This window comes from Ptychodera flava, chromosome 22, assembly GCF_041260155.1.
Source record: "Ptychodera flava strain L36383 chromosome 22, AS_Pfla_20210202, whole genome shotgun sequence".
NCBI classification, from domain to species: domain Eukaryota; kingdom Metazoa; phylum Hemichordata; class Enteropneusta; family Ptychoderidae; genus Ptychodera; species Ptychodera flava.
Genome location: NC_091949.1, coordinates 34,220,425 through 34,248,328, shown reverse-complemented (window position 1 = coordinate 34,248,328; position 27,904 = coordinate 34,220,425). Strand labels below are relative to the sequence as shown.

General features: G+C 37.0%; 1 protein-coding gene across 2 annotated transcripts; it reads left to right on the top strand.

The window, feature by feature from the left end:
• Positions 1-1,819: 1,819 nt before the first annotated feature.
• On the top strand, positions 1,820-26,544 carry LOC139123268 (neuronal acetylcholine receptor subunit alpha-10-like). 2 transcript variants are annotated; one of them, XM_070689396.1, is made up of 7 exons: positions 1,820-1,979; positions 10,432-10,612; positions 11,396-11,538; positions 13,177-13,221; positions 19,152-19,261; positions 21,321-21,853; positions 25,815-26,544. In XM_070689396.1, exons 2-7 carry the CDS (start codon positions 10,546-10,548, stop codon positions 26,420-26,422), a joined length of 1,506 nt encoding a protein of 501 aa, XP_070545497.1. In that variant the 5' UTR covers positions 1,820-1,979; positions 10,432-10,545; the 3' UTR covers positions 26,423-26,544. The 2 variants fall into 2 exon arrangements, with proteins under 2 accessions (XP_070545497.1, XP_070545498.1); XM_070689397.1 differs by lacking the exon at positions 1,820-1,979 and adding an exon at positions 9,041-9,132.
• The last annotated feature ends 1,360 nt before the right edge of the window (positions 26,545-27,904 follow it).

Below are 27,904 nucleotides of genomic sequence, written 5' to 3'. Positions count from 1 at the left end.
AAGTATGAAAATCATGCTAAAATATTTTTCTTTAAATTCAGCTTGAGATTTTATCGTATATCAGCCGATAAAAATATGCAAATTAAGTATTTATTGCTTCAGAAAACAGGGGTTAGTGATTGGAGAAAAAGTTACATGTAGATTCGAAATTAAAAGGTCAAACATGCTATCCAAGGTAAGCTCATCATCATGGTTACCAATCATCAGAAATGCCAGTAAAAATCTACTCGTCCATTAAACTGACCTTTATATAGAGGGCAAATACTGGGAATTTAAAATAGTATGTAAATTTGCACACTGTGCTAATTCGACGTGATAGCAGAGGGTCCACACATGAGCACTTTATATAATTTTAAAGGCATGGCTTGCCATTGACCCATTCCAGAACCAAATCTAGATCTACAGCAGGATTTCTATTTCTAAGAGTGTGCTCAACTGAATCATTATGGAAGAGGGAAACAACAACATTATCTTTACAACACGCCGTTACTGCTTATTGAATTTTAAAATGCCGGATATTGACTTCGCGTAATACGTTTTCCGTTAAGAGCCAATTTATCGATTAGGCTTCGCTCTATACCACGATGTGTTTAACTTTATGATTAGAATCTCTGAGGAGGAATATTGATTCCGATGCCGATTTCAGTGGAAATTTCATAAGAGATCGCTTTCTTTGTACAACATAAGATGAAAAATACAGGGTCATCTTGATGCGAGTATTTTAACTGACACATATCACAATCAATGCAATTAATAGTGCTATGCATGCCTTCCAGTATTCGCTTGTACAGTATTTTTGCAAACATTGTCCGCATGACGAATTATTCATGCAACTTTTGCGTCATGAGAATTAATTTTTTTAATATTTTATGAATTCATAAAGCGGGCTTTCCAATTATCAATGATTCGATAAGTTATTGGTGAATGATAAGGTTATAAACACTTGTTGTAAACACAAAAGACGACATCGTTTACCTTTGAATACAGCCTAACTGACACAGCTTGTGTAAGATCTCAATGTAAGACAGCACAGCAACTAGGGCCTGGACATAATTTGGCAGAGGAGGGCTGGTACTTTTCAAAACATGGATGCATGAAAAACATTGACGTTCCCCTGATTGCCTACACGAAAACACTGTGCCTCCCTTTCTCTTTAACAAGTGACCCTACCTTATGCAAAATAATTTTCATTTAATAATAAGCTTGGTAGTCTTTTTTTGTTTCATTACTTGAAGTAGGAGTGATAGAGACAGATCAATACTTTCTTCTTAATTTACTCGAATATGACATGTATGAGGGACAAACTTCAAAAAAGCTTATTCTATTGGTATGGAAAAAAATATATATGATTTTCTTTTACATCGGTTATGTTAATTCTGTTTATGTTTTTAAACCGATGTACACGTATCTAAGTTATCAAAGTCATGTAAATGTTGTATGTGTTTTGAGACAGAGGGTATACTTGACAGTCCAATTAAAGTCAAAACCACAGTGCCTTGTCTATACATTCTTATGGACATTTCATGATTTCTTCACACATAACAGTCTCTGCTTTAGTCAATCGGTTGATGTTTTCAATATCCCTTTACAAAATTAGTGAACGCCCTCCCCCCGATTCGTACTTGAGACGAAATGGCACTACCGAAACTTTTCCATGAAAAAATCGACCCTCCATCTCAGTTGCACCAGCCCTCCCTCCCTATTAATTATGTCTAAGCCATTAAGTATTTGCAACTCTCACAACACGCCCACTGCGCATGACAGTACGTGTTATGAACCCCCTAGACCGTTACTGATCATCGCCATCCAAAGACAAGTGAACATTCGCATTGTAGATACGGGCGTTTTAAGGTCGTAGATGATTAAAAATCCTACACGGGGATATATTATTGATATGTTGAGGAACAGTGACCCAACAAATCATTCCCGAAGAAGATTGTCGCTGTGAAGATAGTGAAACGAGAAGGCCACTTGTGACGGTAAGTCTAATTTTACTAGTTGTGTATCGGGCCAATGGGTTTATCATCATTTTTGAACTACATCTGCAGCCTGTGTCCCGCTTCAATTTTGCCTTCAATCATACTAGTTCTAACGCTACACACCATAATTATTCCAAAAGCCATTTCGATCGGTAATTTTTGCATCGCAAAAAATAACCACGAGTTTTTCCCCGTAAAACATTTGTGCTCAAGTCACAAAAATGACCTTAATGATATTCAACAAGATCATGAGGTGTCAATTATTTTATTTTTACTAGATCGCGATCGCGACTGTTAATTTATTTGCGGGCCCTCGCGATATAAAATAGGATTAATTATCCCATGCAATACCACAGTGCCTCCGGAAGTACCCGACCGACACGTACTCTTTTGGTAGAGAAACTCATTACCCTTGTTTTATCAAATTAATGTACAGGATGTGGGCATATACATACATTAAAAGGATACTGAGTAAATCGAAAACGGTAACATAGCAATGAGATGAAATTCATTTCCTTATTTAATACAAGTATTGCTAAATTCAATAAACAATATTCGAAAGCGATAACTTAATCAATAAAATACGTACTGAAAACATGCATTTATACATGCACATGCATGTATTTATAACAATAATACGTTTGAATAACGTGGCTTCAAATCGTTTATGTTTCGAACGTAAATGAAGCATATCCGTTTGGAAATAAATTTATCAAATAGAAAGTTGTCCTATCTGAAGATATCTTTACCGAACGTACGCAGTATGGTCAAATTGCCGTTAAAGCGTCTATTCTTACAGTCTTTTTCAACAATATTTCACATAAACGTGATAAAAATACCAATAAAGTCAATTCATAAGATGGATGTATCAGACATTTACATAAATCATCTGTTTAAAATGTACACCGTTGTACAGTTAAATTTATAATAATAGTTTGAATAACAACATTAAATAAGTTGATGGCACGCACACGACCTCTATACCTTTGTGATTATGACAGCTTATCGCAGGCATCATAATATGCCCCTCCCCAATCTCTCTCTGCCTCTCTCCCCCTATCTCCCTTCTCTGTCTCGGTCTCTGTCTGTCTGTCTGTCTGTCTGTCTGTCTGTCTGTCTGTCTGTCTGTCTGTCTGTCTGTCCGTCTCTGTCTCTCTGTCTCTCTCTCTCTCTCTGTGTCTGTCTGTCTGTCTGTCTGTCTCTCTCTCTCTCTCTCTCTCTCTCTCTCTCTCTCTCTCTCTCTCTCTCTCTCTCTCTCTCCTCTCTCTCGTCTCTCTCTCTCTCTCTCTCTTCTCTCTCTCGTAATGAATGTATCAATTCCTAAAGGTTATCGATACCAGAGTCTCTCTTAGCGGCGACAATATTTGTGGGATGATTAACATAATTTAAACGTGAATTTTTTTAAAATTACAATAGATTGGAAGTAACAGTTCATAAGACTACGCAACTTCATCATATAAAATAGCTGGAACGTAACTAATCTTATATTCACTTTATCTTTCATGTGACATTTAGGCAGTAGAGTATTGACGTGTTTCTATAGCTTTATTTAAGAACAAGCTTCAGTTTGAAATTGAGCATTGGCAAATACGGATTGGCATGCAGAAGTCACATACGGAGGACATCGCTTCAGATTCCAAAGTTCGTGCCTTAATTCAAGAAAACAGCTAAAAGTGTGCACGAAAAGTTCTTAGGACCTTAAAATTTTCTTCGATCGAAATTCTCGGTTGCCTAATGTTGAAATGACGGTTACCTAATGTTGAAATGATTTCTCAAAATCCGAGAGTGTGGCGACTGAAGTGAGAACATAACAGACAATAATAATTTACTACTGTTATATTTGAGAGAGGGCCGGGGGCATCTTGTAGAGTCGGTACTTTCCCAATAGATTGTCATTTATATTGTTTGATTCCGTGATTCTTCCCATTTTATGTTATGGTGCTGAAGTCTGGGGTTTCCAGTTTTTCGATGTACTTGAAAAGTCCATAGAATATGATGTATCAAGTTTATGGGCTTATCTAGTATTTCAACGACTGAAGCTATACTTGGAGAATGTGATCGGCTGCCAATATTCGTAACAACCTCAAAACGTTGTATCAACTATTGGCTAAAGCTTTTAGAAATGAGAGAAACTTCTCTTTACTGTAACAGAACATTTTTTCAAGCCTTTGCTGGGTTTCTATGCTGTACATCGCCACATTAGAAGAAGGCAGACATCATAATGTTGATTTACTAAATAGAGTATGTATTTTCTGTAATTTGGGAGAAATAGAAGATGAATGTCATTTTATTTTTAATCTGTCCTTTTTATAAAGAGTAAGACAAGAGTATCTCCTTCCCTACTTCCAGAATGATGGCAATTATGTAAGGTTTTTCAGTCTATTATTTCAGTCTACACACTCTGATATGTGAATTAACCTAAGTAAATTTGTTTATCACGCATTTTTCAAAAGAAAAAAACATTTGTAGACCAATGTGCCTGTACCACAATGTACCACATCGGACTTTTAATTATTTTCATATTGAGAATTATCTTGTATATTGACTTGCCTTGCCTTTTGCCTTATTGCCTTGTAATGCAATAAGTAGCCAGTCGATAGATAGATAGATAGATAGATAGATAGATAGATAGATAGATAGATAGATAGATAGATAGATAGATAGTCGCATATACATACATACATACATACATACATACATACATACATACATACATACATTCATACGTACGTACGTACATACATACATTCATTCATTCATACATACATACATACATACATACATACATGCATGCATGCATGCATGCATGCATGCATGCATGCATGCATGCATACATATATACATATATACATACATACATACATACATACATACATACATATATACATATATATATATATATATATATATATATATATATATATATATATATATATATATATATATATATAACAAAATCTTAGAATTTGGATGGTCTCAACAAAACACAACTTATGGTTCTTACAGTGACAAGCTTTCGCCTTGTTCACAAGGCATCGTCAGGTCCAACTGATGAACAGAATCCAGGGGTAAAGTACAGCCAACGGGAAAGTACAGGTGTGAAAAAAAGGACAATAGGGTGTTAACGGAGTTCAATGTTATGAGCAGATGACAGGAACAATAATAAAATGAGATTGAACTGGGATTGTTGGAACTCCAACGTGTCAATATATATATATATATATATATATATATATATATATATATATATATATATATATATATATATATATATATATATATATATATATATATATATAATCCCATGGTATTTTTCTCTGTCAGATGTCATCGTATACGAGTGTTTTTCGCGGATCGTGCAACTTCGAGCCGAAGGCAAGAAGTTGTGCGGCTCCGCGAAAAACACGAGTATACGATGACGTCAAACAGAGAAATATTCCATGGGATTATATATTTATCACATGAACAGTATTCTTATGTTTCTTTGATGTTGACGGATCAAAATTATTAAAATAAATTTCATGATTTTTATCGCATTTTGTGTTTTATTTATGCGGATTACTTTCATTTAATGAGTAAAGCGGCCCGTCACCCAGGAGATGTGCAAATGTTTCATTCAAAAATCCGATTAAGCTGAGATTTTTGCTACATCGAATGGTATCTCCACCAATGAGACATACGTATTCGGTCACGTGCGTGTGTCAATCATTGTCTCGCGCTGGACCGATGCCAAGGCAAGTCTGCCATCGGCAGACATAGCTTTCACCGCGCTAGCGACGGATAACCATAGTATTTTGAGTTATTTAGAATATTTACAATAATATTTATGAAGTTAATGCAACGACACGATCGAAACAGTAGTTATCATTCTTAGAGATGCTGTGGCTTTTAAAATATCACAAGTTTACGACCTTGGCGAGCCCGAAAGATTCAGATCGATGACACACAGAGTGTACGCTTGTAGTGGGCACTGCCGTCACCGGTCTCCGCCGGTGGCCATCTCAGTCGTCAATGTTTTCGTCTTACGGACTTTGATGTTTGCTGTGACACATATATCGCCCGTAGGTACATCCCAATTTTGTTACTTGACGGGAACTCTGTTCTGTTGTGAGTGTTGTCCGAGTCAACTTTCGAAATACATCGGATTCTACAGCGCTGCAGGTCGACAGCTTATGTCTTCAATACAGCCTTACGCTTAAGGTTTGATTCCGATCGAGAAAAACGGAATAATTTGTGTGATGAAAGGACTTTATCGTTGTTCGTCGAATGATTTTATGCTTGTGCCTTCTATGTCGCTTTCCCGAAGATTATACGGTAGTTCTTAATTAAGTTGAACTTTCGTTGAGGTGTATCTTTCGGGTTTATCGCCAGCTAGGATCGCCAGGTACCTTGCGACTGGAGCCGTGACGTTACTGAGCCATCCTCATTCGATTCTTGGGAATAGCTAAAGCTTTAGCGACTCGAAATTTCGTTGGACATGCCTTCTATGTTTCCATATCTGGATTTATCGGGTCACCTTTTTGTCAAATGCCATGAGAGCACGGCATCGATCACGACAAATCGGTCTGTGTGGCAACGTGCATGTACGAACGGTACCATTGCAAGAAAAAAGTTCCTGTTGATGACGTGCAACAGCGGTAATATGGATTTCTATGTGTGCTGGTGTACGTCAGACAGGTGGAGATACGGGCCAGTTCATGTGATAATATATATATATATATATATATATATATTATATATATATATATATATATATATATATATATATATATATATATATATATATATATATATATATATATATATATAATATATAAGAAACTGTAGGAATTCAGGTGATCCCCAGTGGAGCGTGGAATGGGGTGAAGATATATATATATATATATATATATATATATATATATATATATATATATATATATATATATATATATATATATATATATATATATATATATATATATATATCCGTCGCGCATGAAAGAGTTTCAGGCTGTTTTGAATTATAGGCATTTCAGTTCTTAAACGAACACCCATCAATTTACCCATCAATATCCTATTTGATGATTTTTTTCTGAAAAGTCATAATATCACCCAGCATTCAACGAGGCAGAGGTGATTCGTGGAGTGAATGGAGACTGCTATTTGGTTTTATGAATGAGACCCATTTACACATACAATTATAAAAACAGCCATTTGAACAGTCCTAAGGCACTTTTCTCTTCTCCTTATTTTTTAATTAAATCCCTTTCTTTGCTGTGTATTAAATTGAAATTTCCTCGAAAACACTCTTTATCATTCACCATACACGTAATTTCCATATCGTCAGACACACGAGCTTACATGTACCTCGTATTACGGGCCTAATGACGACCTTTCGGGTATATTATACCGTTTTACAGTCTCTTCTTACACATCTCTGCATTGATTACATTTGTATTTACCCAAATGTCATGTAAAAATACGCCTGCCGGGATAACTTTCTACTTTTTTCCTCACAAACATCGTCGATGACGTGTGTGACTACACTTGATATGCAGCACATATTCTTGCCAGGTTATTCGTGTAAATATTTCATCAATTAGCTCTTTAATGATGCCCATAAATAACATCTTTAATAATACCCAGGCTATAAATTATATTACATTATTCTGGATTGTTGACGGCAATATCTGAAAAATGAGTTTATTTTGTGCAAGAGTAAATTTCAATACCGTTGTCAATATCGTTGGTAGTACTTTATGTTATTTGAGCGACATGTGGAAAGAAGACCTTCCAACCCAACGAGTTTATAAGATGAAAAATTCATAATACAGCACAGAAAGTTGAGGAACATCATACAGAGTATGCAGTAGCTAATAAAAAAGACAATATTAAACTTTCTTTTCTTTTTATACATTTGATAAGCTCGTCAGCTCTTAGTATATCTCTATCATCCCGAGAGATTTGCGAATCGGCCAAAGTGCGCATGCGTGTGTCGGATCGAGGCACACTTTAATGTGAGTTTCTGTAGCTAAAGAACGAAAGCGGTTAATATTTAGAAGAGGCACAAACCAAATTTAAATTCTTCGGACTGAGAGAGAGAGAGAGAGAGAGAGAGAGAGAGAGAGAGAGAGAGAGAGAGAGAGAGAGAGAGAGAGAGAGAGAGAGAGATGGGTTCACTTTTCTATCAGCATGTAGTTGTATTCTCTGTTGTGTTGATTACATGTCTGATTACTTTCTGACAATATTCTGGTGATTAATTTGGATACAAATGGTTTATGCATTAATTCTCCTCATCTGGGGTAATTGCTTTACACCAACAAAGGTTCGTTTAGACCAACTTGTTATCGACAAATGTTAAAAACGTAAACTTATTAATGCCTTTCATTGTATAGCTTTTATCTATGCCATAATTAGTATATCCAAGTAATATCAAACTAGTATGCAGTTGAAAATGTCGATATATATCCACCGATTCTATAGTTGAGTGACTTTGCCCTAAATAATTTTAACTCTATCACAAAAGATTCCTCAAAATTCTTTTTTTACGACCTTAGTTGATTACACTTTGTTTGCCAAGCTGTGAGAGACCTTGCAATCAATTCCAAATGTACTAAACGCCCATATAGGATTTTAGTCAATTTGTAAAAGAGAGATGGCCCATCACACTGTTGCTGCTAATCGTTTGCCTCCAAGCTACTCGGAGTTTCAATCTCGCAGCAACTTTACGACCGGTCACTGTAGTACTTCACACAGTGCAACCGGGGCACACGAAGGTTTATTACCACCAAGCGACCGTGACACACGAGTCACCTCTGTAAATTAGCCTCGGCATTAGTACCTAGCATTACTTTTGTCATTCGACATCAAGTAAGGGTGCATCTCACATGCTCATCTACCCCGATATATCAGCAGGACGGGGTTCTTGATGCCTGAAAATCGTGGTGAGAACATTGTACGTTTTGTCAGGTTTTTCTATCAAAGAATATGTCGATGGGTCGGCTATAGAAGTGCTTATTTCTGATGAATTGTTGAGTGCCCCTGTAATTCCAAGAAGTAAAATATGTTTTGTCTAACAAGAGGACAAACTGAGCAGTGACTTTCACTTGGCATGCAGCGACTCGGTCATGTTTCGGGAACCAAATTAGATTTGCCTGGTCAGAAAATAAGCGTAAGTTCAGTATGCACGACTGTGGGATACAATACCTATGTTTTCATACATTTCCTCATGAATGACTACCGTATTATCGTATAAGACATATGCTATCATATCAACTACTTCTCATCCTGCTTTATTATATCTAAAAAGGATAGGACACAGTGTAATTGCACAAAGCACAGGTTCGACAAAAGCTAAGAGAAGTCTGTCATCAACAATGTCTGCTTCGCGCAAATTAATAGTTTAAACATCACTACACCTGTGTCAATTGAAATAAAGGAGATAGTGAACCTTTTTTTCATTTGAAAAAAGCTATCCCGGCTGACACATGGCAATCGTACTTTGGTTCATAATGGCCGCATTTTGCTGTATTCAAAAATAACATTAATATATACATGTAATATATAATGCCTAATCCATGAACTTCTTTGTTAAGTGGTAAAGGTCATCTAATTGTAAATTTGCTGGTAAGAGGAATATTAGTTGTAATTTCATATTGTTGACGACGGTCATTACACATTTAGAAGCTGTATCAACCAGCTTAGTAAAAGAAATACCCAATATGTAGCACTAACCAAAGCTTTCAACCCAATATGTAACAATTTTAACCAGAATGCAACACTTCCTTTACATATTAAGCATTTCAGTATTTAACCAATATGTGCCAACACTTGTAAGTTTGCACTGTCAATGCCTTTTCAGCAACTAGTTCGCGTCATTTGATACTTCACAATATTTAACGCGAAATCGGTGACTAAGTCCCATCACAATGAATGAAATGTGCTCTTTTGGGAAAGGTTCACCTTTCGACTAATCGGAAAGATCCCAGACCATGGAATAATAAACGTCAGATTGATACATGTTCTGCGAGAAAAGGCTTTTTCAAAGCAAATGGGTTAGTTAGCATATTTTGTTGTGGCACATCTTTTGCTGGGTTTTTATTGTTACGTATTGGGTTATATGTTGCGGATTTGGCTGATACTTAATCTCTAGTCAGCTCCCGGAAATGGAAGACATATAGATTTCGAAATACGTGTGCAAATGTTAATTTGATGCGAGATAATGTTTCGTACTTGTACATTGTTGTCAATCATTTTCAATCATTTTTGACGAATTTAAAAGTGCTAAGTTATTCATAAACAAGCTTGGTGGTTAATTTTATTCTGTTTGGTAGTCATTAAGTTCTGTTCATTCTGAGACACGATTAGTGTTTTCAGTAACATCAGTGGCGACATAGATATTAAACTGTAGTTTTATCTCATTCATTATCACATTACGTCGGTAACCGATTAATACATTTTTTATATCTAGGAATGACAATTTTGGAACGATGTATTCCTGTAGTGGGAACGAATTCTAGCATTTTCTGCGATTCGGAAGCAACGTTGTTTGACCAAATATTACTTCACCAAATCTGGATTTAGAATGAAGTCTGCCGCGACGTTAATCAAGTTCGAAGTTCTGCTGTCGTTCTTGTCGATATTTGCGACAGGTAGGTTTACATTTTGTGAATTGTTTGCAAAGCCTGATCGATGCTCGTAGTCTACTAACAAAACACACGCGCTTCAGTTGTTAATTTAGTACGCACCTCGAAATTGAATGAGACATCAAACCTTTGCTCAAACATTCCAGATGAAAAATTTAAATCATTCCGTTTTGAAATCTGAATAAAAAATTAGGTGTCGCAGTGCAAAATGTTACAGTGCTACAGAAACAAAGTACACATTATTTGCCGACACTTGAAATTCGAAATGGCCGCCATCTCTGTGTCAACTCTATGGGGAAAATTAAATTGTCTACTTTCTCAAAAGCAAGCCGGTGAAAACTTTACTTACTCCATTAGTTTCAAATGAACCCAAACAAGTCGTGGACCAAATAGAATTTCAAACATTTGAGAGTCAGATAAATTTTTGTCCCCAAAGCGCATTCTGTCTCAATATCCCACGGGTTTCCGAGATTTGAAATCCACTGACAACAGATTTCGAAATAAACAACTAAATACATCCACTTGATCATTGTGCCAGAGAAAAACAGACAGGAAAATTAGGCGTCGATGTTTCAAGGATTTCAGTCGCTTGTGCTTACTTTTAACCACTCATTCCTTTTAAAGTTTTGGGCAAGCAAGAAGTGCACAACCGAAACTACCAATTTGTCAACATCCCCGACCCACCTCTACTGCAAAACACCATTTCTATTTATTATGCGAATCTACTGTAATCAAGCAACTTAAATTTGTTCTCAATGTCACATTAATAATGTACAATTTATTCAACAGGTTATGAAAGGCCACTCCATGTGACAGGGAAGCTGGCCAGTGACCTCATGACAAATTACAGCAAAAACATTCGCCCTGTGTACAACGTATCTACTGTGACGATTGTGACGCACGGTATCGCAATATCACAGATACTAGAAATGGTCAGTCGAGTACAATCACAGTGAATGCGTGCATCGTGTTTGGACGATATTGATTTTGATGGAGAAAGACATAGAGAAATTGTATGTATGTATGTATGTATGTATGTATGTATGTATGTATGTATGTATGTATGTATGTATGTATGTATGTATGTATGTATGTATGTATGGATGGATGGATGGATGGATGGATGGATGGATGGATGGATGGATGGATGGATGGATGGATGGATGGATGGATGGATGGATGGATGGATGGGGAGGGATGGATGGATGGATGGAGGGATGGATGGATGGAGGGAGGGAGGGAGGGAGGGAGGGAGGGAGGGAGGGATGGATAGAGGGATGGATGGAGGGATGGATGGAGGGAGGGAGGGAGGGAGGGAGGAGGGAGGGAGAGAGGGATGGATGGATGGATGGATGGAGGGATGGAGGAGGGATGGAGGGGTGGAGGGAGAGAGGGAGGGAGGGAGGGAGGGAGGGACAGATGGAGGGATGGAGGGAGGGAGGAGGGAGGGAGGAATGGATAGAGGGATGGATGGAGGGATGGATGGAGGGAGGAAGGAAGGGAGGGAGGGAGGGAGGGAGGGGGGGAGGGAGGGAGGGATGGAGGGAGGGAGGGAGGGAGGGATGGAGGGGTGGAGGGAGGGAGGGAGGGAGGGAGGGAGGGATGGAGGGATGGAGGGAGGGAGGGAGGGAGGGAGGGAGGGAGGGAGGGAGGGAGGGAGGGAGGGAGGGAGGGAGGGACGGATGGATGGATGGATGGATGGATGGATGTGTCTATCTATGTATGTATGTGTGTGTGTGTGTGTGTGTGTGTATGCATGCATGCATGCGCATGCATGCATGCATGCATACATGGATGCATGCATCTATCTATCTATCTATCTATCTATCTATCTATCTATCTATCTATCTATCTATCTATCTATCTATCTATCTATCTATCTATCTATCTATCTATCTATCTATCATCTATCTATCTATCTATCTATCTATCTATCTATCTATCTATCTATGTTGATCATATACTCATGCCCATATCTCTCCATCCTGGTGACGTTCACCGCAAAATATCAGTCGTGATATATTATGAAGCCTGTTTATACAAATATTCCATTAATTTTGCGCTAGGCGGAATAAAAGTAAATCCTCAAAAGTTAAGGCTCCTCCGATCATTTTGAAAATTCCCCGGGCATGAATACATGATAAATCGGTTATTAAATCGGTTATTACCCAATGTTCGTGCCATTTGTGCAGCCTCGGACATGCTGATACAACACACCGAGAAGCACTCGATTTTGGGTAATAACCTCTAAATATATCTTGTGTCTCTATGTATGTATCCATACATCATATTTTATTCATGTTTAATTATTTGATTTATGTTTAATTTACGTACAGATTTAAGTATAAATGTATGAAATTACTTCTTGAAAGTTGTAGTAGCCTTGTATTTCACGCTACTTTATTTATTTATTTTCTTTCTGACATTTTTTTGTTCTGCACGTTTTGCTTATTCAAAACTTGCCAAATGTTAAGCCTCTAGATCATTGGTGCATGCTCAAAAGACAGTACACATGCTCGGCCCGTTAAGAGATAGTTAATTAACATACGCCGCATATGGGTTTCTTGCAGGACGAATTAAACCAATATTTTAGTTTAAATGTGTGGTTGAGACAGGTAAGTGAAAGATTTTAGTGCTCTCCCACTCAGTAAAATATTTGTTACCGATTTCTGACGTGCCGATAAATGTAAGCTTATCCTCTTTCTATTGGGTAAATGTATACAGCCTGAGGAAGTGGGGGGGGGGGGGGGGTAAAACCTCAATTAAGGCTCGACATCACAGGGATAGACTGATAAATTAGCCTTAGGATAATTGCATTAAAAATATATCAGTAAGGTCCGACGAGAGATTTAAAAACACTGGCATAGGGAACTAGAGTGTTTGGTAATGTGTAACTTTCTACAGATGCAACGGAAACTGCTCTTAGTGCAGTGCCCTGCTGTTACCTAAAGATACTGCGAAAGATAATGAACTTTGGTGTTTCAGGACTCCTGTCGTGATATGAAAGGTCAAAGCTTGTTAAAATGGTTTAATATTGCCTGAACTTTATTGAAAGGAAGTATCGGCAGCACGTCATTGTGCTCCCTGCCTATCTCATGATGTTTCAGATCAAATAAGCATCGAACTTTAGGCTGTTGCTTGTAGGCTGGTTTAGATGTTGATATTTTCCAAGTGGTCTTTCCGCAGCTGTTTAAGAAATCTCAAGAAAGCTCAAATATCACTGATTTCACTTATTTTTTGGATGAAATGTTTGTGCGGGGAGCAATATACAAATGGTGTCATTCACACAACTTGTAAATGCGCAACGTCACTGTTTGGTAGGAGCAATGGAAACGAATGAATTTGTATATAACCTTTGTGTACATCATATGCTTGGAATATTATATCATATATGCATATATCATACATGCATAGGAAATATCTTAGGTGCGATATTATATCGCAAATTGCCGAAATACTTTCTGAGACAGTTTTCATTGGACACGATTGGAACTAATTTGGGATAATTGGATAGTGAAGTAATGTCTGCTTAATCTGCAAATGTAAGCTTATCTGCTTTCTTTTAAAGTTACACACTTGTTTTTATGAGTAATTTGTAACATTGCAACATTAAGCTATATGGCACCTAACATTTCTGAGAAAGTTGAAAATTGTGAAGATCCAACTCCCAATTATGCATTTAACCAAAAAATGATAAGGATTATTGTTTCTCGTGTTTCAATTAAAATGATAAAGTCGCCATGTTTCCCAATTATTTCAGTTACCTGTGTTGCAAATGAAAATTTATTTACGGTGTTCTGCTTACTGGATCAATCATCGGAGCTCTACTCACGCTTTGTGCGATACATATACCATTTAAACAAGTTGTTGACAAAATCCCTGCCATGTTCCACAAACTATGAAGTATTTATTGTCCGGTCTACAAGCAGGTCGAGACCTGAGGACCAACATGTTTCTTGTTTCAATGAGGAGAAAAGCATGAATAGTTTCTCACATGGAGCAAAAAATTAACCGAAATAATTTAAACAGATAGCGACTCCTCCCTGTAAGTATTATGGGAATCGTTATTTACCTCAATTTGCAAACGAATGGATGGATTGTAGTGGTCAAGAATATCGCCCACCTTCATCTCAATATGGATAACTTGAAATCGCATACATTCAAGAAAACAAATTGACTTTTAATTACATTCCTTAGACACTGTGTCACACTAATAAGACTGGAATCTTATTATTGGTTCATAGAGCTGATATGTTGGTTTCGCGAGGTTTATTATGAAAGAAAAGTTGAAGAATGGCTCTTATTGAAACCTCTCGGGATTTCCATAATGAAACTTTGTGTAAGAAATTAAACATGCTAGTAGATCTTTTACCTAGATTGCATTCACTTATCTATCAAGAGTATAGTATAGCGCGGTATTATATTTTGCCCATGTATTGTCCTGTAAACACGATTGGAACTAATTTGGGATAATTGGATGGTGAAGTAATGTCGATTTAATCTGCAAATCTCATCTGTTTTTCTTTTCAAGCTACACATTTGTTTTTAGCTGACGTGTTTACACGTGGGCTAATGTCATAGCGATGTTTGTCTGCCTGTCCGTGTGTGTGTGTGTGTGTGTGTGTCTGTCTGTCTGTCTGTTTACACGATAACTCAAAAACTTCAAGTCAGATTTGGTACACGGGTACCATATGCTACTTGCAAGAAGTGATTAGATTTTGGTTAGTGTGGCTTGCATATTAATGAAGTTATGCAATATCATTTTTTCCGTACAAAGGTTTCCCTATGGAGATGGTAATGACAGTGTGTGGACATATATCAAGAAATATTGCACAAAATTTCATGAAACTTTTCACAGATGACAATCTCATAACATAATATTATGATGATACTGTGAGTGTCATGTCAATTATCTGCTCATTTGCATATTTAATGAACTTTTGTTATTAGTGACATAACTCTGAAATTCCTGCACCAAACTTGATGATACGTGCAAAAAATATTGATCTGATATATATCTAATTATACTAAGAAGCATTGTGCAGTGTCAAGTTAATAAATAGCTCATTTGCATATTTTATGAAGTTTTATAATTAGTCATATAACTCCGATATAACTGCACCACATTTGATGAAATCTGCTGCAGATACTCATCTGACAGTTATCTAATTGTGGTGTATAGCATTTAGTTATGTGGAGTTAAGTATGGGTTCATTTGCATATTTAATGAACTTTGTAATTAGTGATATTACTCCAAAATTACAGCATGACGTTTGTTGAAACTTGATACAGATATTGACCTGGTAAATATTTAATTGTACTGAGAAGCATTGGGTGTGTCAAGTTAATAATTAGCTCATTTACATAAAAAGTAAAATTTTGTAATTAGTGATTAACTCTGAGAGCACTGTGCGAAAGTTGACGAAACCTGCTGCATATAATGATATAACATATATCTTATTGTTCTTATTACACGCCTCACACGGATGTCGATTATATTGATATGAATTGGGTTTATTGACAGGAATATTGAAAAACATAATACAATCAATCTTCGTCAGAGAAAGTTACTCTGGCAGTAGACCGTATACAAGTCTAGTCTTAACTATCAGTAGTCTGTCTGCCACTCCGCGTCGTGTGCTCAATTGAACTTCTGTCAGAATATACAATGACTGTCTTTGTTCTTGTGCTTTGGTTAGTGATTATCCTGAGGTCTGCAAATGTTGCATAACATCTCCTTGCTCTTTGTTTTGTCACTTTAAAATGAGACAGGTCAAAGGTACAATTGTTTTACACAACTTCATAACAGTCAAAAGTATGCAGTAATTCATGTCATAGTGTATTATTTCATGCGTCTAGTAGTGTCTGATAAATGTCAATACATGTCGAGTCATCAGCAGTCAATTTCAATGCTTGATAACTAAGTTTGTAATTTTGTCAAACTCAAAGTCATTCCTTCCATTCAGGGGTCACATTAGTAGGTCAAGTTATTCTGTTGAGTAAATGCTAAAATTTTCTAGTCTGTGTACTGGATATCCAACATTCTGTGAAGCGTACTACTATTAATGAATCTGTTGTAAAACACGTGAGCACATTCAGTTCATATCTGGTTATGAGTAATTTTATGAGTAAACATTCAGCACTTTTGAGAAATTTGAAAATATCAAGAACCATTACCCCAAATTTTTTCCAATCGTGTTTGTACGATCCTGATGCAAATGATTATTCGAGTAACTTTGCCGATCAATAAACTAAATGCATAAGAATAAAATGAAATAAAAACTAAATTTGGCTCTATGAAATTTCATCTCGTTATGTGTTGCCATGGTTCTTCAGATATAACACCAGGTCAGCGCATAGCTTCAGCACGCGTTAACATTGTCGTTTTGTCGCTAATAACGATTTCGATCCCATGAGCATTCAAAATAATACGATTCTATTAAGGGGTTTGTCCTTTGTAATTGGTATCAGATAATATGAAAGTGAATCCTACCATGTGATTTGCTTGGTTTATTTTTATCAATTTGTTTAATGTTAGTACTCCCTAGTTAGTTTCTGGATTATTATGTTGAGGTACATGTAGTTCACGCCTCAAAATTGAAAGACTTAAATTATCACCCAAAGTTTCCACAGTCCTATACTGATCCATATTTATCAAAACATGCACCCGATTTGTCAGCCTAAAATTACGTGTGCACATATCTAACGAGGTGTACATGAAAGTGAAAGCCTCAAAGATGTGCCTTATGACACTCGAAAGTAAGTGGGTCAAGGTCATTTTGAATTTCAAGTATCTGTTAATATTGGGTAGTTTGTTTCACTATGTACCAAAGATTGCACGCTAAGCCCTTATTATTATTGATTTCCAAGGTGAATGGCTTTTCTTCCAAAATTTTCAGTTGGCTTCCAATTCTCGACAACTGCAATAGGTACAGCTTTTGCATTTGGTGGCATAAAACATCTTTTTGGGTTTTCATGCAATTGACTTCTTCGCCTTATAAATTTAGTGCAAACCTCCTTGCCTAAAAAATAGAGGTCGGAGTTTCATTTAATATGAGCCAGTAACCGACAAAGTGATGACCTTTGACCTCAGGCACAGCTATTAAATTTAATTTCACTTATTCCAATCTGAATAATTAATTCAGACGACCTATCATTATCCTGAAGGTTTTAAATTATGCATTGCCACTTATTGTCTTTTGTCGGGTCTCGTCAAGGTCGCTTGCATTTTCAATATTTCATTTGTGTAAAGGCCAAAGCCTTGTACGATAACACAAATTGTGAGCGTATACAGAGGCTGGCGCTCTGCTGGGATGCCATTCTGTGATAAATATGCAGGTACCAAAGCCCCCAGACTTGGGTCCCTGTTTGTTTTTATTCAGATTGCTTTTCCTTAAATTCTTTGCCAAACTACATTGAGAAAACCGTAGCACATGAACTCCTCAAACTTGCCATGATCATCCATAAACATGGGAAGTCGTGAACTTGACCAAGGTTATTGGTAATATAACTTGCCCCTTGTCTTGAATTGTTTTCAGAAGTTAAAAACGTCTTCTTGGCCACAATAGAAGAGTAAATCAACTTCAAATTTTGCATATAGCATCTGCAGATTAACTTCCTTAAAGTTTGTGAACAAGGAGAAAATTCAAGACTGCATTTAACAGCAATATTGTATTTTATGAAATCCGATTTAATAGGCATATCCCTGAAAACATTTAAGATCTTTTTCTACCTAGAGAACCAATGGACTACCCAGTAAATTGCCACGAAGGAATAGAATGAATTTTCTTTCTCAGTTTGCGAAGGAAAAAAAAAACATTCGTCATTCAGTTCAGCAGCCATAGCACATTTTCATGCATCTCACTGGTATTAATATAGCCAACTGTGAGCTACCTAGAAGGGCTAGACAGTTAGGGTCTTTAGGAAACAGGTCATTATCGGACTAAAATTTGCCCTAAATATGTATGCATGATCTCTTCTTAGCAAGAAGGACCATGCCCATAGCAACTATCGATCTGTGCTCACTTGGCAGTGAGCACAGTGAATGACAACATGAAAAATTGCCTAGTCGAACTAAACAACGCTCATATAAAAGCAACAGAAAAACTTTTTGTGGGCTAAATTGAACATGGGTGGACAAGTCCATCGAAATAGTGAGCTATTGTGGCCCCCGTGATGACTCTGCAAAATTCAAGATTGATGCACTTGAGGTTGGTTACATAACCCAACAGATTGCAGCCCATTTACCTCATGTTCTGATCTGACTTTTGAATGAAGCTAATGTTGTTCTCTAAAGACATATTCCAAAGCTAGTCTATCTTTTTAAGCCATGAGTGCTGATGAGCTCTGATTCAAAAAAAGAGACCAACACTATTTTTTCAACCGCACCATCTTCCTACAAGAACCTAGAAGTGAGCACGGGTAAACAAAAGCGACTACACGATGAACTCGAACTTAAGTTTTACTTGTGTTCAGAGTTAAGTAAAATTCTATATGTCATGAAATCGTCTGTCAGTCCATTAACTGCCATTTCATGTTTTTTTAGAAATGGCAAGATGAATTCCTTGTGTGGAACGCTTCTGAATACGACGATACCGCCACCATTCGACTTCCATCAACCAGTGTTTGGCGACCGGATATGCGTTTGTACAACAAGTAAGGATCAATGATCTATAGATAGATGAATAGTTTCGATCTGATAGTGTCGGTATTTCATTCCAACCATATGAGTTATCCTGAACTGGTCTGAACAATCAGACTGAAAAAGGGGCCGGACAGACATTACAGGGATGGGTACTTTCTGGGGATGAGTCATAATTTCAGCGCAAGCGAGCATTTTTGAAGGGTCATGAAATTGGCAATGCATATTGGGAGGGCAACTAAAAGAATGCAAGATTTGGCCAATATGGTTCAAATGACAGCTTCCAGATTAAAGAATTCAAAAAATTGTAATGCATTCTGCAATCTTGAGACAAAAGTGCAAGGATTCTTAGCTCCACACTCTCATTTATATATTTGGGACGTACCATTTTATTTGTAGGTGCTATTAAAGTTTGATAAATAATATTTGGTTCGGTGGCGACATTTTGTTAATTGTTTTATTATTCATAATGCTCTGCTTTCCACATCGAGCACTGTAATTTCCTACGAGGACATCTGTATACTTCGAGATATATATATATATATATATATATATATATATATATATATATATATATATATATATATATATATATATATATATATATATAGATGCATACATGTACAACAACTTTGATGATAAAATTTCACTGAAAAAATATCCGATCACAGTATGTACGAGTTTATCAGTATCACCAATTTTACCACACAAAAATATCTGTAAATTTATGTTTTGCTATTGATATAACTGACAGTGAATTAAATATGGTGGTTACAAGAAATGTGATTTTTGAATTTCACCAAAATTGCTGATTCACTATCGATGGCAGTCTATGACAAAACTATGAACATTTGTTCCTTTATGAAACTATGCATATATATGGGATGTTGGACAATTAAAATTAGTTGGCTAAAATTGCAAATGTGATAACAACAAATATTATGACCATCGACAATTATCTTCCGTCGGGGAATCGCCATGTGAGAGGACGTCGGGATACAGAAACAGCGCAGAGATTTCAAGTATCCAAAGATAACACCGTTTATTTCTTATATATGGATGCTACATATTGCCAGATAGTTCCTTCTCTCAAATGTTTGTCCCTTCTTCTGTGCTGGTGTTCGTAAAGAACCTTTTACATACAATTCAATCTGTACAATCGTCATTTACATACTAATGATATGCAAACTCGTCACATCATCCACTGTACATGTGGATATCATGCATGGTCAGACTCTCTTACAGTCTTACGTCAATTGAATTTCCATTTTATGGCATTTTTATAGATTTTATGACTTATCGGCCACCCGCAAAAAGTAACAAGTCTAAATATTATGCTAAATATGACATCACAGTGGATGACCTCCGTAAGACTATGATATGAGAATTTCACCCTAAAATATAAATTCACATTACATGGTAGTCTAGTGGGAAACTACTGTATCTGAAGATTTATGTGCATAATGTTGTCGAATATTGACTTAAGTTTCTTGACAAACGACAGTAGCCGTTAGGGTTAGGTTTAGAGATTAGGTATGTAGCAAGAGGACGCAGGGAAACCATTTTCCTCGTATCGAACGGTTTACCTCCGGTCTCAAACTCACTCATGCCATCTAGTAGTATACAAACGAATGTGAGCCCTTCGTCGAAAATTCAAACATTAAGTTTAAGGTATTATGCGCCTCGAAAATGAAAGACAAAATTTTTGCTCAAACTTTCCTTAATAAAATTTCGAATTTCGAAAAATCAAGCCCATGAAAAGTTTCCTTACACCGAGAACTTTAAAATGAACCCCAACAAGTGGTATATCAGAAAAGAATTGTAAAAGTTTGAGAGTCTGAATGTCTGTCCCCGGCACGTTCTACCTTAAAACCATGATAGACAGTAGCCCTTCTACTGTCTTTGCTAATTAAAACTAACCCCACAGTAATGCGCAGGACCCGATTCAGTCGGGCAAAAATGAAAAGTAGTTCTTTTCTTAATGAACAGAAATGACTGATTGCACTATGAATTCGATTCACTTGTATTGAGATATCGTCGAATAAAGTGTCGTCTCTCTTTTGTTATCGACAGTGTCGATGAAGAATTCGCGCGAGTTGACGACACCAACGCCATTATATCAAGTAACGGTAGCATCACGTGGAACGCCCCGGCTATATTCAAGGCCTCCTGTCGCATCGACGTTCTCAACTTCCCGTTTGACACCCAAAAGTGTAAAATGAAGTTTGGTTCTTGGAGCTACGACGGCTACGGCATCGACCTCGCAAGCGACTTCGGAGAAGCTGATCTGTCAAACTTCATGTCGAATGGAGAATGGGACTTACTGAGCGCTAAAGCCAAACGGAACGTCATCTACTACAAATGCTGCCAGGAGCCTTACCCAGATTTGACTTACACAGTAGTTATGAAGCGTCGTCCATTATTTTACATCATCAACATCATCCTACCGAATATTTTTATCGCCATGTTGACCCTGGTCGGCTTCTATTTACCTGCAGAATCAGGCGAGAAGATCACCCTTATGATGACGAATTTGCTGTCACTAATTGTATTTCAACAGATTGTGAACGCAACGATGCCCCCAACGTCAGATATTCCCTATTTAGGTAGGTTGTGTATAATATCAAATGTTGAATCGATAAAGATGACTTTCGTGTATCGCTTTAAGGGAGCCGTTATTATTTGCGGCAAGGGGGTTGGAAGAATCTGAGGGGGTCACTCAAAAATTTAAGGCTACAAGGGGGGTTGCTCAAAATGTGAAGAGAAAGAAAGGGGTTACTCGATTTTGGTGCAAAATGAACTCAAACACTTGTCAGATTGCACCATTTCACACATCAATTTCTCAAAATTTTCGATGTGGGGGAGGGACACCCACCTCTCGTGTTCTCCCCCTTGGGGTGTTCTAACATTTTACTCAGTAAAAATACAATTTATTGCACATCTCAATTTCTCAAAATTTTCAATTTCCAAGCAAGAACGAGGACACCCCTCTCAGCCTCCCGCGTGTTCTCCCCGTACCTTAAATTCTGCATGTCCTGTGAGATATTCTAAGTGAAAACTCTGTCATGATACCTATTCAAAGTAAACAACACTGTACGGTTGGATTATAGCGTTATAGCGTGAGCTTTTATATCTACATTTAGTTGCGACTTTGAATTTCATTTTGTTGGTTTCATCTTTATCAATCGTCATGAGATAACCGAAGATAATCTAGCAGGGTACACCAGGATTTGAAAGGTCTTTGCTATTGCTGTATTTTGTAAATTATACAAATACGTGTATTGATATATAACTTTTCTAAGGTGGCGGTTAGTCAAAATTTCTGTGTTTGCGAGGGGGTTAATCAAATTCATTTTGTTTTGCGGGGGGGGGGTTACTGGAAATTTCTTAGTTTCCGATGAAATTCCTCCGACCCGAGGCCGTAAATAATGATGGCTCGCTAAAACTTTTCGTACTATAAAGTGTAGTGAAATTACATATATGCAGTCACTCATATCTCGAAGGCGAAATTCACATGTAAAAATGGTTAATGGTTATGTATAATTATAATACTATACATAATTTATAATACTTACATACATACATATATATATATATATATATATATATATATATATATATATATATATATATATATATATATATATATATATATGTTATATATACAACATATCAACATATCAACAGTGTCCATCCTACAATCAAGTTCGATGTTGAATATAGCAAATCTAGCAGAACATTCCTTGATGTAAACATCATACGACACAGGGATAGACTAGAAACTGACCTACACACCAAACCAACAGATTCTGGATCCTACATCTCCCCGACCTCAAGTCACCCACCCCACATATTCCGCTCAGTACCGTATAGTGGAGCTATCCGTATCCGCCGGATATGTTCGTTAGATATTGGATGGAAAATCGACTTGACACATTCGCCAGTAATCTCGTTAAATCTGGATACAAGAGTAAGCACATCGCCCCAATAATTAACAAAGTTCGCAAACTTAATCGCAGAGACTTACTGCAGTATAAAACCAAATCACCAGAAACAAGACTGACATATGTCACCAATTACAATCCATTAGGTCCCGATGTTAAAAAGATAGTCTCCGCTCATCATCATATACTCATGCAGTCAGATACTATGAAGGACGCCATGCCTACAATTCCATTGATTTCGTACAGACGATGTAGAAACCTACGTGATATCCTTGTACACAACAAACAGAAAGTAAGTCATCGATTAAACACGTCCCATCCATGCAACGCTACGCGATGTGTCAATTGCAAATTCATGTTGACCACGGACACCATCACCAGCACTTCTACAGGAGAACACTTCAACATCAGAGGCGATCTCACCTGCAAGTCATCATGGGTAGTTTATTGCATAATTTGTAGCAAATGTAAACAAATGTACGACGGACAGACAACTAATATCCTCAAACAGCGTATCAGTGGTCATCGTAGCTGTATCAGAAGACAGCAATACAGTACAAGTCCACTAGTTGCACCTCATTATAATAGTCCTGGACACTCAGAAGATAACTTCACAGTTGTAGCGATCGAACAAATAACCAACAAAGACCCGGTCAACTTAGATGCCAGAGAAACGTTTTGGATCAAGAAACTACGTACTTTGTTCCCCGATGGACTAAACACAGAAACACCTCTAACCGTGTAATTGACACGTTCGAGTTCCAACAATCCCAGTTCAATCTCATTTTACTATTGTTCCTGTCATCTGCTCATAACATTGAACTCCGTTAACACCCTATTGTCCTTTTTTCACACCTGTACTTTCCCGTTGGCTGTACTTTACCCCTGGATTCTGTTCATCAGTTGGACCTGACGATGCCTTGTGAACAAGGCGAAAGCTTGTCACTGTAAGAACCATAAGTTGTGTTTTGTTGAGACCATCCAAATTCTAAGATTTTGTTATATATATATATATATATATATATATATATATATATATATATATATATATATATAATATATATATATATATATATATATATATATGTACGCTGTTAATAACTAAACTCCGAGCCGGTTCAAAATGTTGCCACCAAACAAACATTATTTATCAAATTTTAACACCACCTACAAATAGAATGGTACGCCCTGATCATACATATATAAGACTGTCGAGCTAAGAATCCTTTCACTACTCCTTCTGTCTGATGATTGCAGGATCGTGATACTTAAGTAACAGATATCATTACTTTGTACTTGAAGTAATTTTGTGTTATTATATATATATATATATATATATATATATATATATATATATATATATATATATATATATATATATATATATATTTATCAGCTTTATCTAAAAGAAAATTGACTAACTTGATACATTTCAATGGAAAGCAAATGGCTAAGACCATGTAAGTACTCAATTTCAACAAGAACTAATCGGGAAACCATGGATTGAGAACTGCCCCTTTCAGCGTTTGAAGCAACTTTTTAGGGTCCACTTTCATGATCGCTTTAAAGGGACAGTGGCTGTAACTTTAGATCTTTTTCATTACCTTGCGGTTTTTAATGTCAACTACAATTTCTTGTTCTATCCCTCAAGTATGTTGACAAACACAGTATCATTTCAGCTCGTCAACTTAGCCCGTACATACATAGTTGGCATCGTACTGTTGACAAAAGTGAATTAGTCCTGATTAGAGTTCAAGTGGAAACAACCAATCAATATATCGTCCCTAAATGTCAGTTTCTCAGAAAGAAACCAACGAACACCTACCCAAATTCCCAACGACTCATAAATATGCATGTTCAGAAATTGACAGAAAACAATTGGAAGACTTAAGATAGCAAACAAGATAAAGGAAGAGTTAATGCATATCTCCCTGTCAATAAAACAGGAACGCTGTCAGGTGTTTTGATCAAAGTGTGCACATTCCAGCTGACGCATGCGTCTTGGCTCTTTTTGTGGTATTTCTGCTGTAGCTGTGAGAATGAACTTTAAAACGTGTGTCCCTTTCTTTCAGAGGAATGTCAATGCATGTGTCGTCTTGCGTGACTTTCGATTTGAACATTACTAGGCAATTGCAGACGGAGCAATTAATAGAGAGAAATGGAGGGCAATTCAAAAATTGTGAAGATACATCAGAGTATAAACAAATCATACAGCTGAAACGACGTATTTACATGATGTTTAAATTTTGTCGGAAACTAAGAATACTTGAATGTGAACCCTACCTACATTGATAATAAAACTTAACGTTGAGATCCTTGATAATATATGAGCAACAGTAATTCTTTACGTTGACGAATAAAGCCTAACGATATTAAAATTTAACTTTTTAATGGAAGAAAACCCCAATTACAAAACAATAATCCCTTTAATGAACGTTTTAACTAGGTCATGTAGGTCACGTTTACACAAGTCTTAACAAGTGTGGCGTTGATTCGGCTGGCAGTGCAGATAATATCATGATTAAACAAGCTATTGTGAGCTTTAAGAGCGTGCACCTCATTAAGTGTTATAATTGGATTCAAATAAGCGTCCTCTAATCAGCGGCCATTTTTATTTTACCAGGTCAATATTTTATGGGGATGATTGTCATGGTGGCGCTGTCGGTGTTTTCAACTGTTTTTGTGCTGAACATTTTCCATCGAGAAGCGCGGGAAATACCGCAATGTATGCGGCAATTCATCTTCGGATTTTTGGCGCCAGCTGTGTGCCTCGGTAATAAACGGAAAACCCACGGATTGCAGGCGCACCAAGGTGCAGACGAGCTAAGGGAATTCAGTGTCGATGAAAACCTGGACACAAACAAGATAAACTTCATCAATATGGCATTGAAACGCACGGAGGAAGAGGAGACTCACGGCCGTGTCGTGGACAACGGTAACGGCTTGGTCCTGGAGAACTGGACAACAGTGAGAGAGAGACAGGAGAGTAGGCTCACAGAGGCAAGACCCATGCAACAGTATCGAAGCAAAGACGAACAGCTTGACAAAATTCTACAATCTGTACAGTTCCTTGCCGCCAGAATGAGAAGCAAAGATCGGAAGTACAGAAATGCCTGGGAATGGCAGGACATGTCGAAAGTAATCGACAGAGCTTTGATGTGGACTTTTGTGATCTACACAATTTCCTTTTCCATAATTATGATACTAAAGACTGTTGGCATTTTACCATAAACGTAAGAATTTTTCATCGACTAGTTTCTTCTCAGCACAGGTGGTGCATTTAATATAATTACATGTTCTTATTGATAGCACCCGTGTTCTCAGAGGGACTTGATCAAATGGAACTTCTTGAATATGTGTCTGTGTTTCTTTGCTATAATTCTAAGTGTGTTCATTATTCCCAACAGAGGGCGCTGTACAGCTCTGCTTGGCCCGTCGTAATATAATACACAACAGAGGTATTATATTATCGTTTATAATATGTATCCGGTGCGCGTAGGACTTCATGAAATGTATGGCTCGGTCGCCGGCAAAAAGATCTCATACCTCTATGTACATAAGATGGTAGTCGACAATTTTCATTAGCAGTTGAATAGGCATGGTGTGTACACGCATGCATCAGCGATGAGTTATTGAGCATACTTATGGGAAGTGTTGCCATGTAATTGTAGGGTCACGCCTCACGAAGCAATGTATTTAGTTAGTTCTACAGTGTGTGTAGGAGTTCCGAAACCATTTGTTTATGGTCCAGGAGTTATTTGGGGCAAATCTTGGCATTATAAAATTGTTTTCGGAGTTGTTATACTACAAAGAAATTTTACAAGTTCAGATTCAGGACACACGGCAGGGATATGTTATAACTTAAGAAATGGAAACTGACGACGCTTCGGTTCAACGGTGGCCCTGAACTTCGGACAACGATTAAAAGAAAACTAGCGGACGGCAAACTGTCAACACTTTGTGACTGTCTTGCATCGATGTGAAATAATGTGAAGTATTACGATCGGTTGTACGAATTATTTAATTACAACTAAGCATGCAACAAACCGATGAAATTAAATGTAATTTTCCAACCAAATCACCAGTAGTTGTGACTTATAGGTAGTTCACGTCCTGAACTGAAAATTTTATAATTTGTTCAAAGTTTCTCCAAGGAAACTCTTTTCATCATGAGGAACTCAAAATCCGGGGTCACGGTGCAAATTTTGATATTAGAGAAACACAGCCCCAACACTTACCGATATTTGAAATTCAAAATGGCCGCTATTCGCCATGTTCACTCTAAGGGTAAAGTGAAAACTTCATTTGCTCCACATACTTCCAAATAAGTCAACAAAAGTATAAAAGATAGATACACAAGGAGTATGTAGAACACAAAATATTATAAAAAATATTATAAAAACCTCGATAATCAAAAAGCTGTCCTCGAGGCGCATCCTGCCTTAATGATAACGTTTTATAGTGTAAGACAGCTGTGACATTGCACGTGGGACTCTTCAAAATCAACTTTCTTGAGATGCCTGCAATTATCTGTCTAATGTGTATCATATATAATAATTATATATTACATATGATATATATTGTTTTAAATATGTGATAATAACTATTTTAAAGATGTAGTGATCATATTTGACGTGGTCGTGTGCAAATGTTTACCAAAATCTTGTTTTTCTCGATTTTATGCATAATTAGTTGTAGGTGAACATTGTAATT

Bases quoted from the DNA above. Each gene is read 5' to 3' on its own strand.
- LOC139123268 (XM_070689396.1), top strand. From the start codon at position 10,546: ATGAAGTCTGCCGCGACGTTAATCAAGTTCGAAGTTCTGCTGTCGTTC. The intron at 10,613-11,395 runs GTAGGTTTACAT...TTTATTCAACAG, and splicing joins CTTGTCGATATTTGCGACAG to GTTATGAAAGGCCACTCCAT. The intron at 13,222-19,151 runs GTAAGTGAAAGA...ATGTTTTTTTAG, and splicing joins TAAATGTGTGGTTGAGACAG to AAATGGCAAGATGAATTCCT.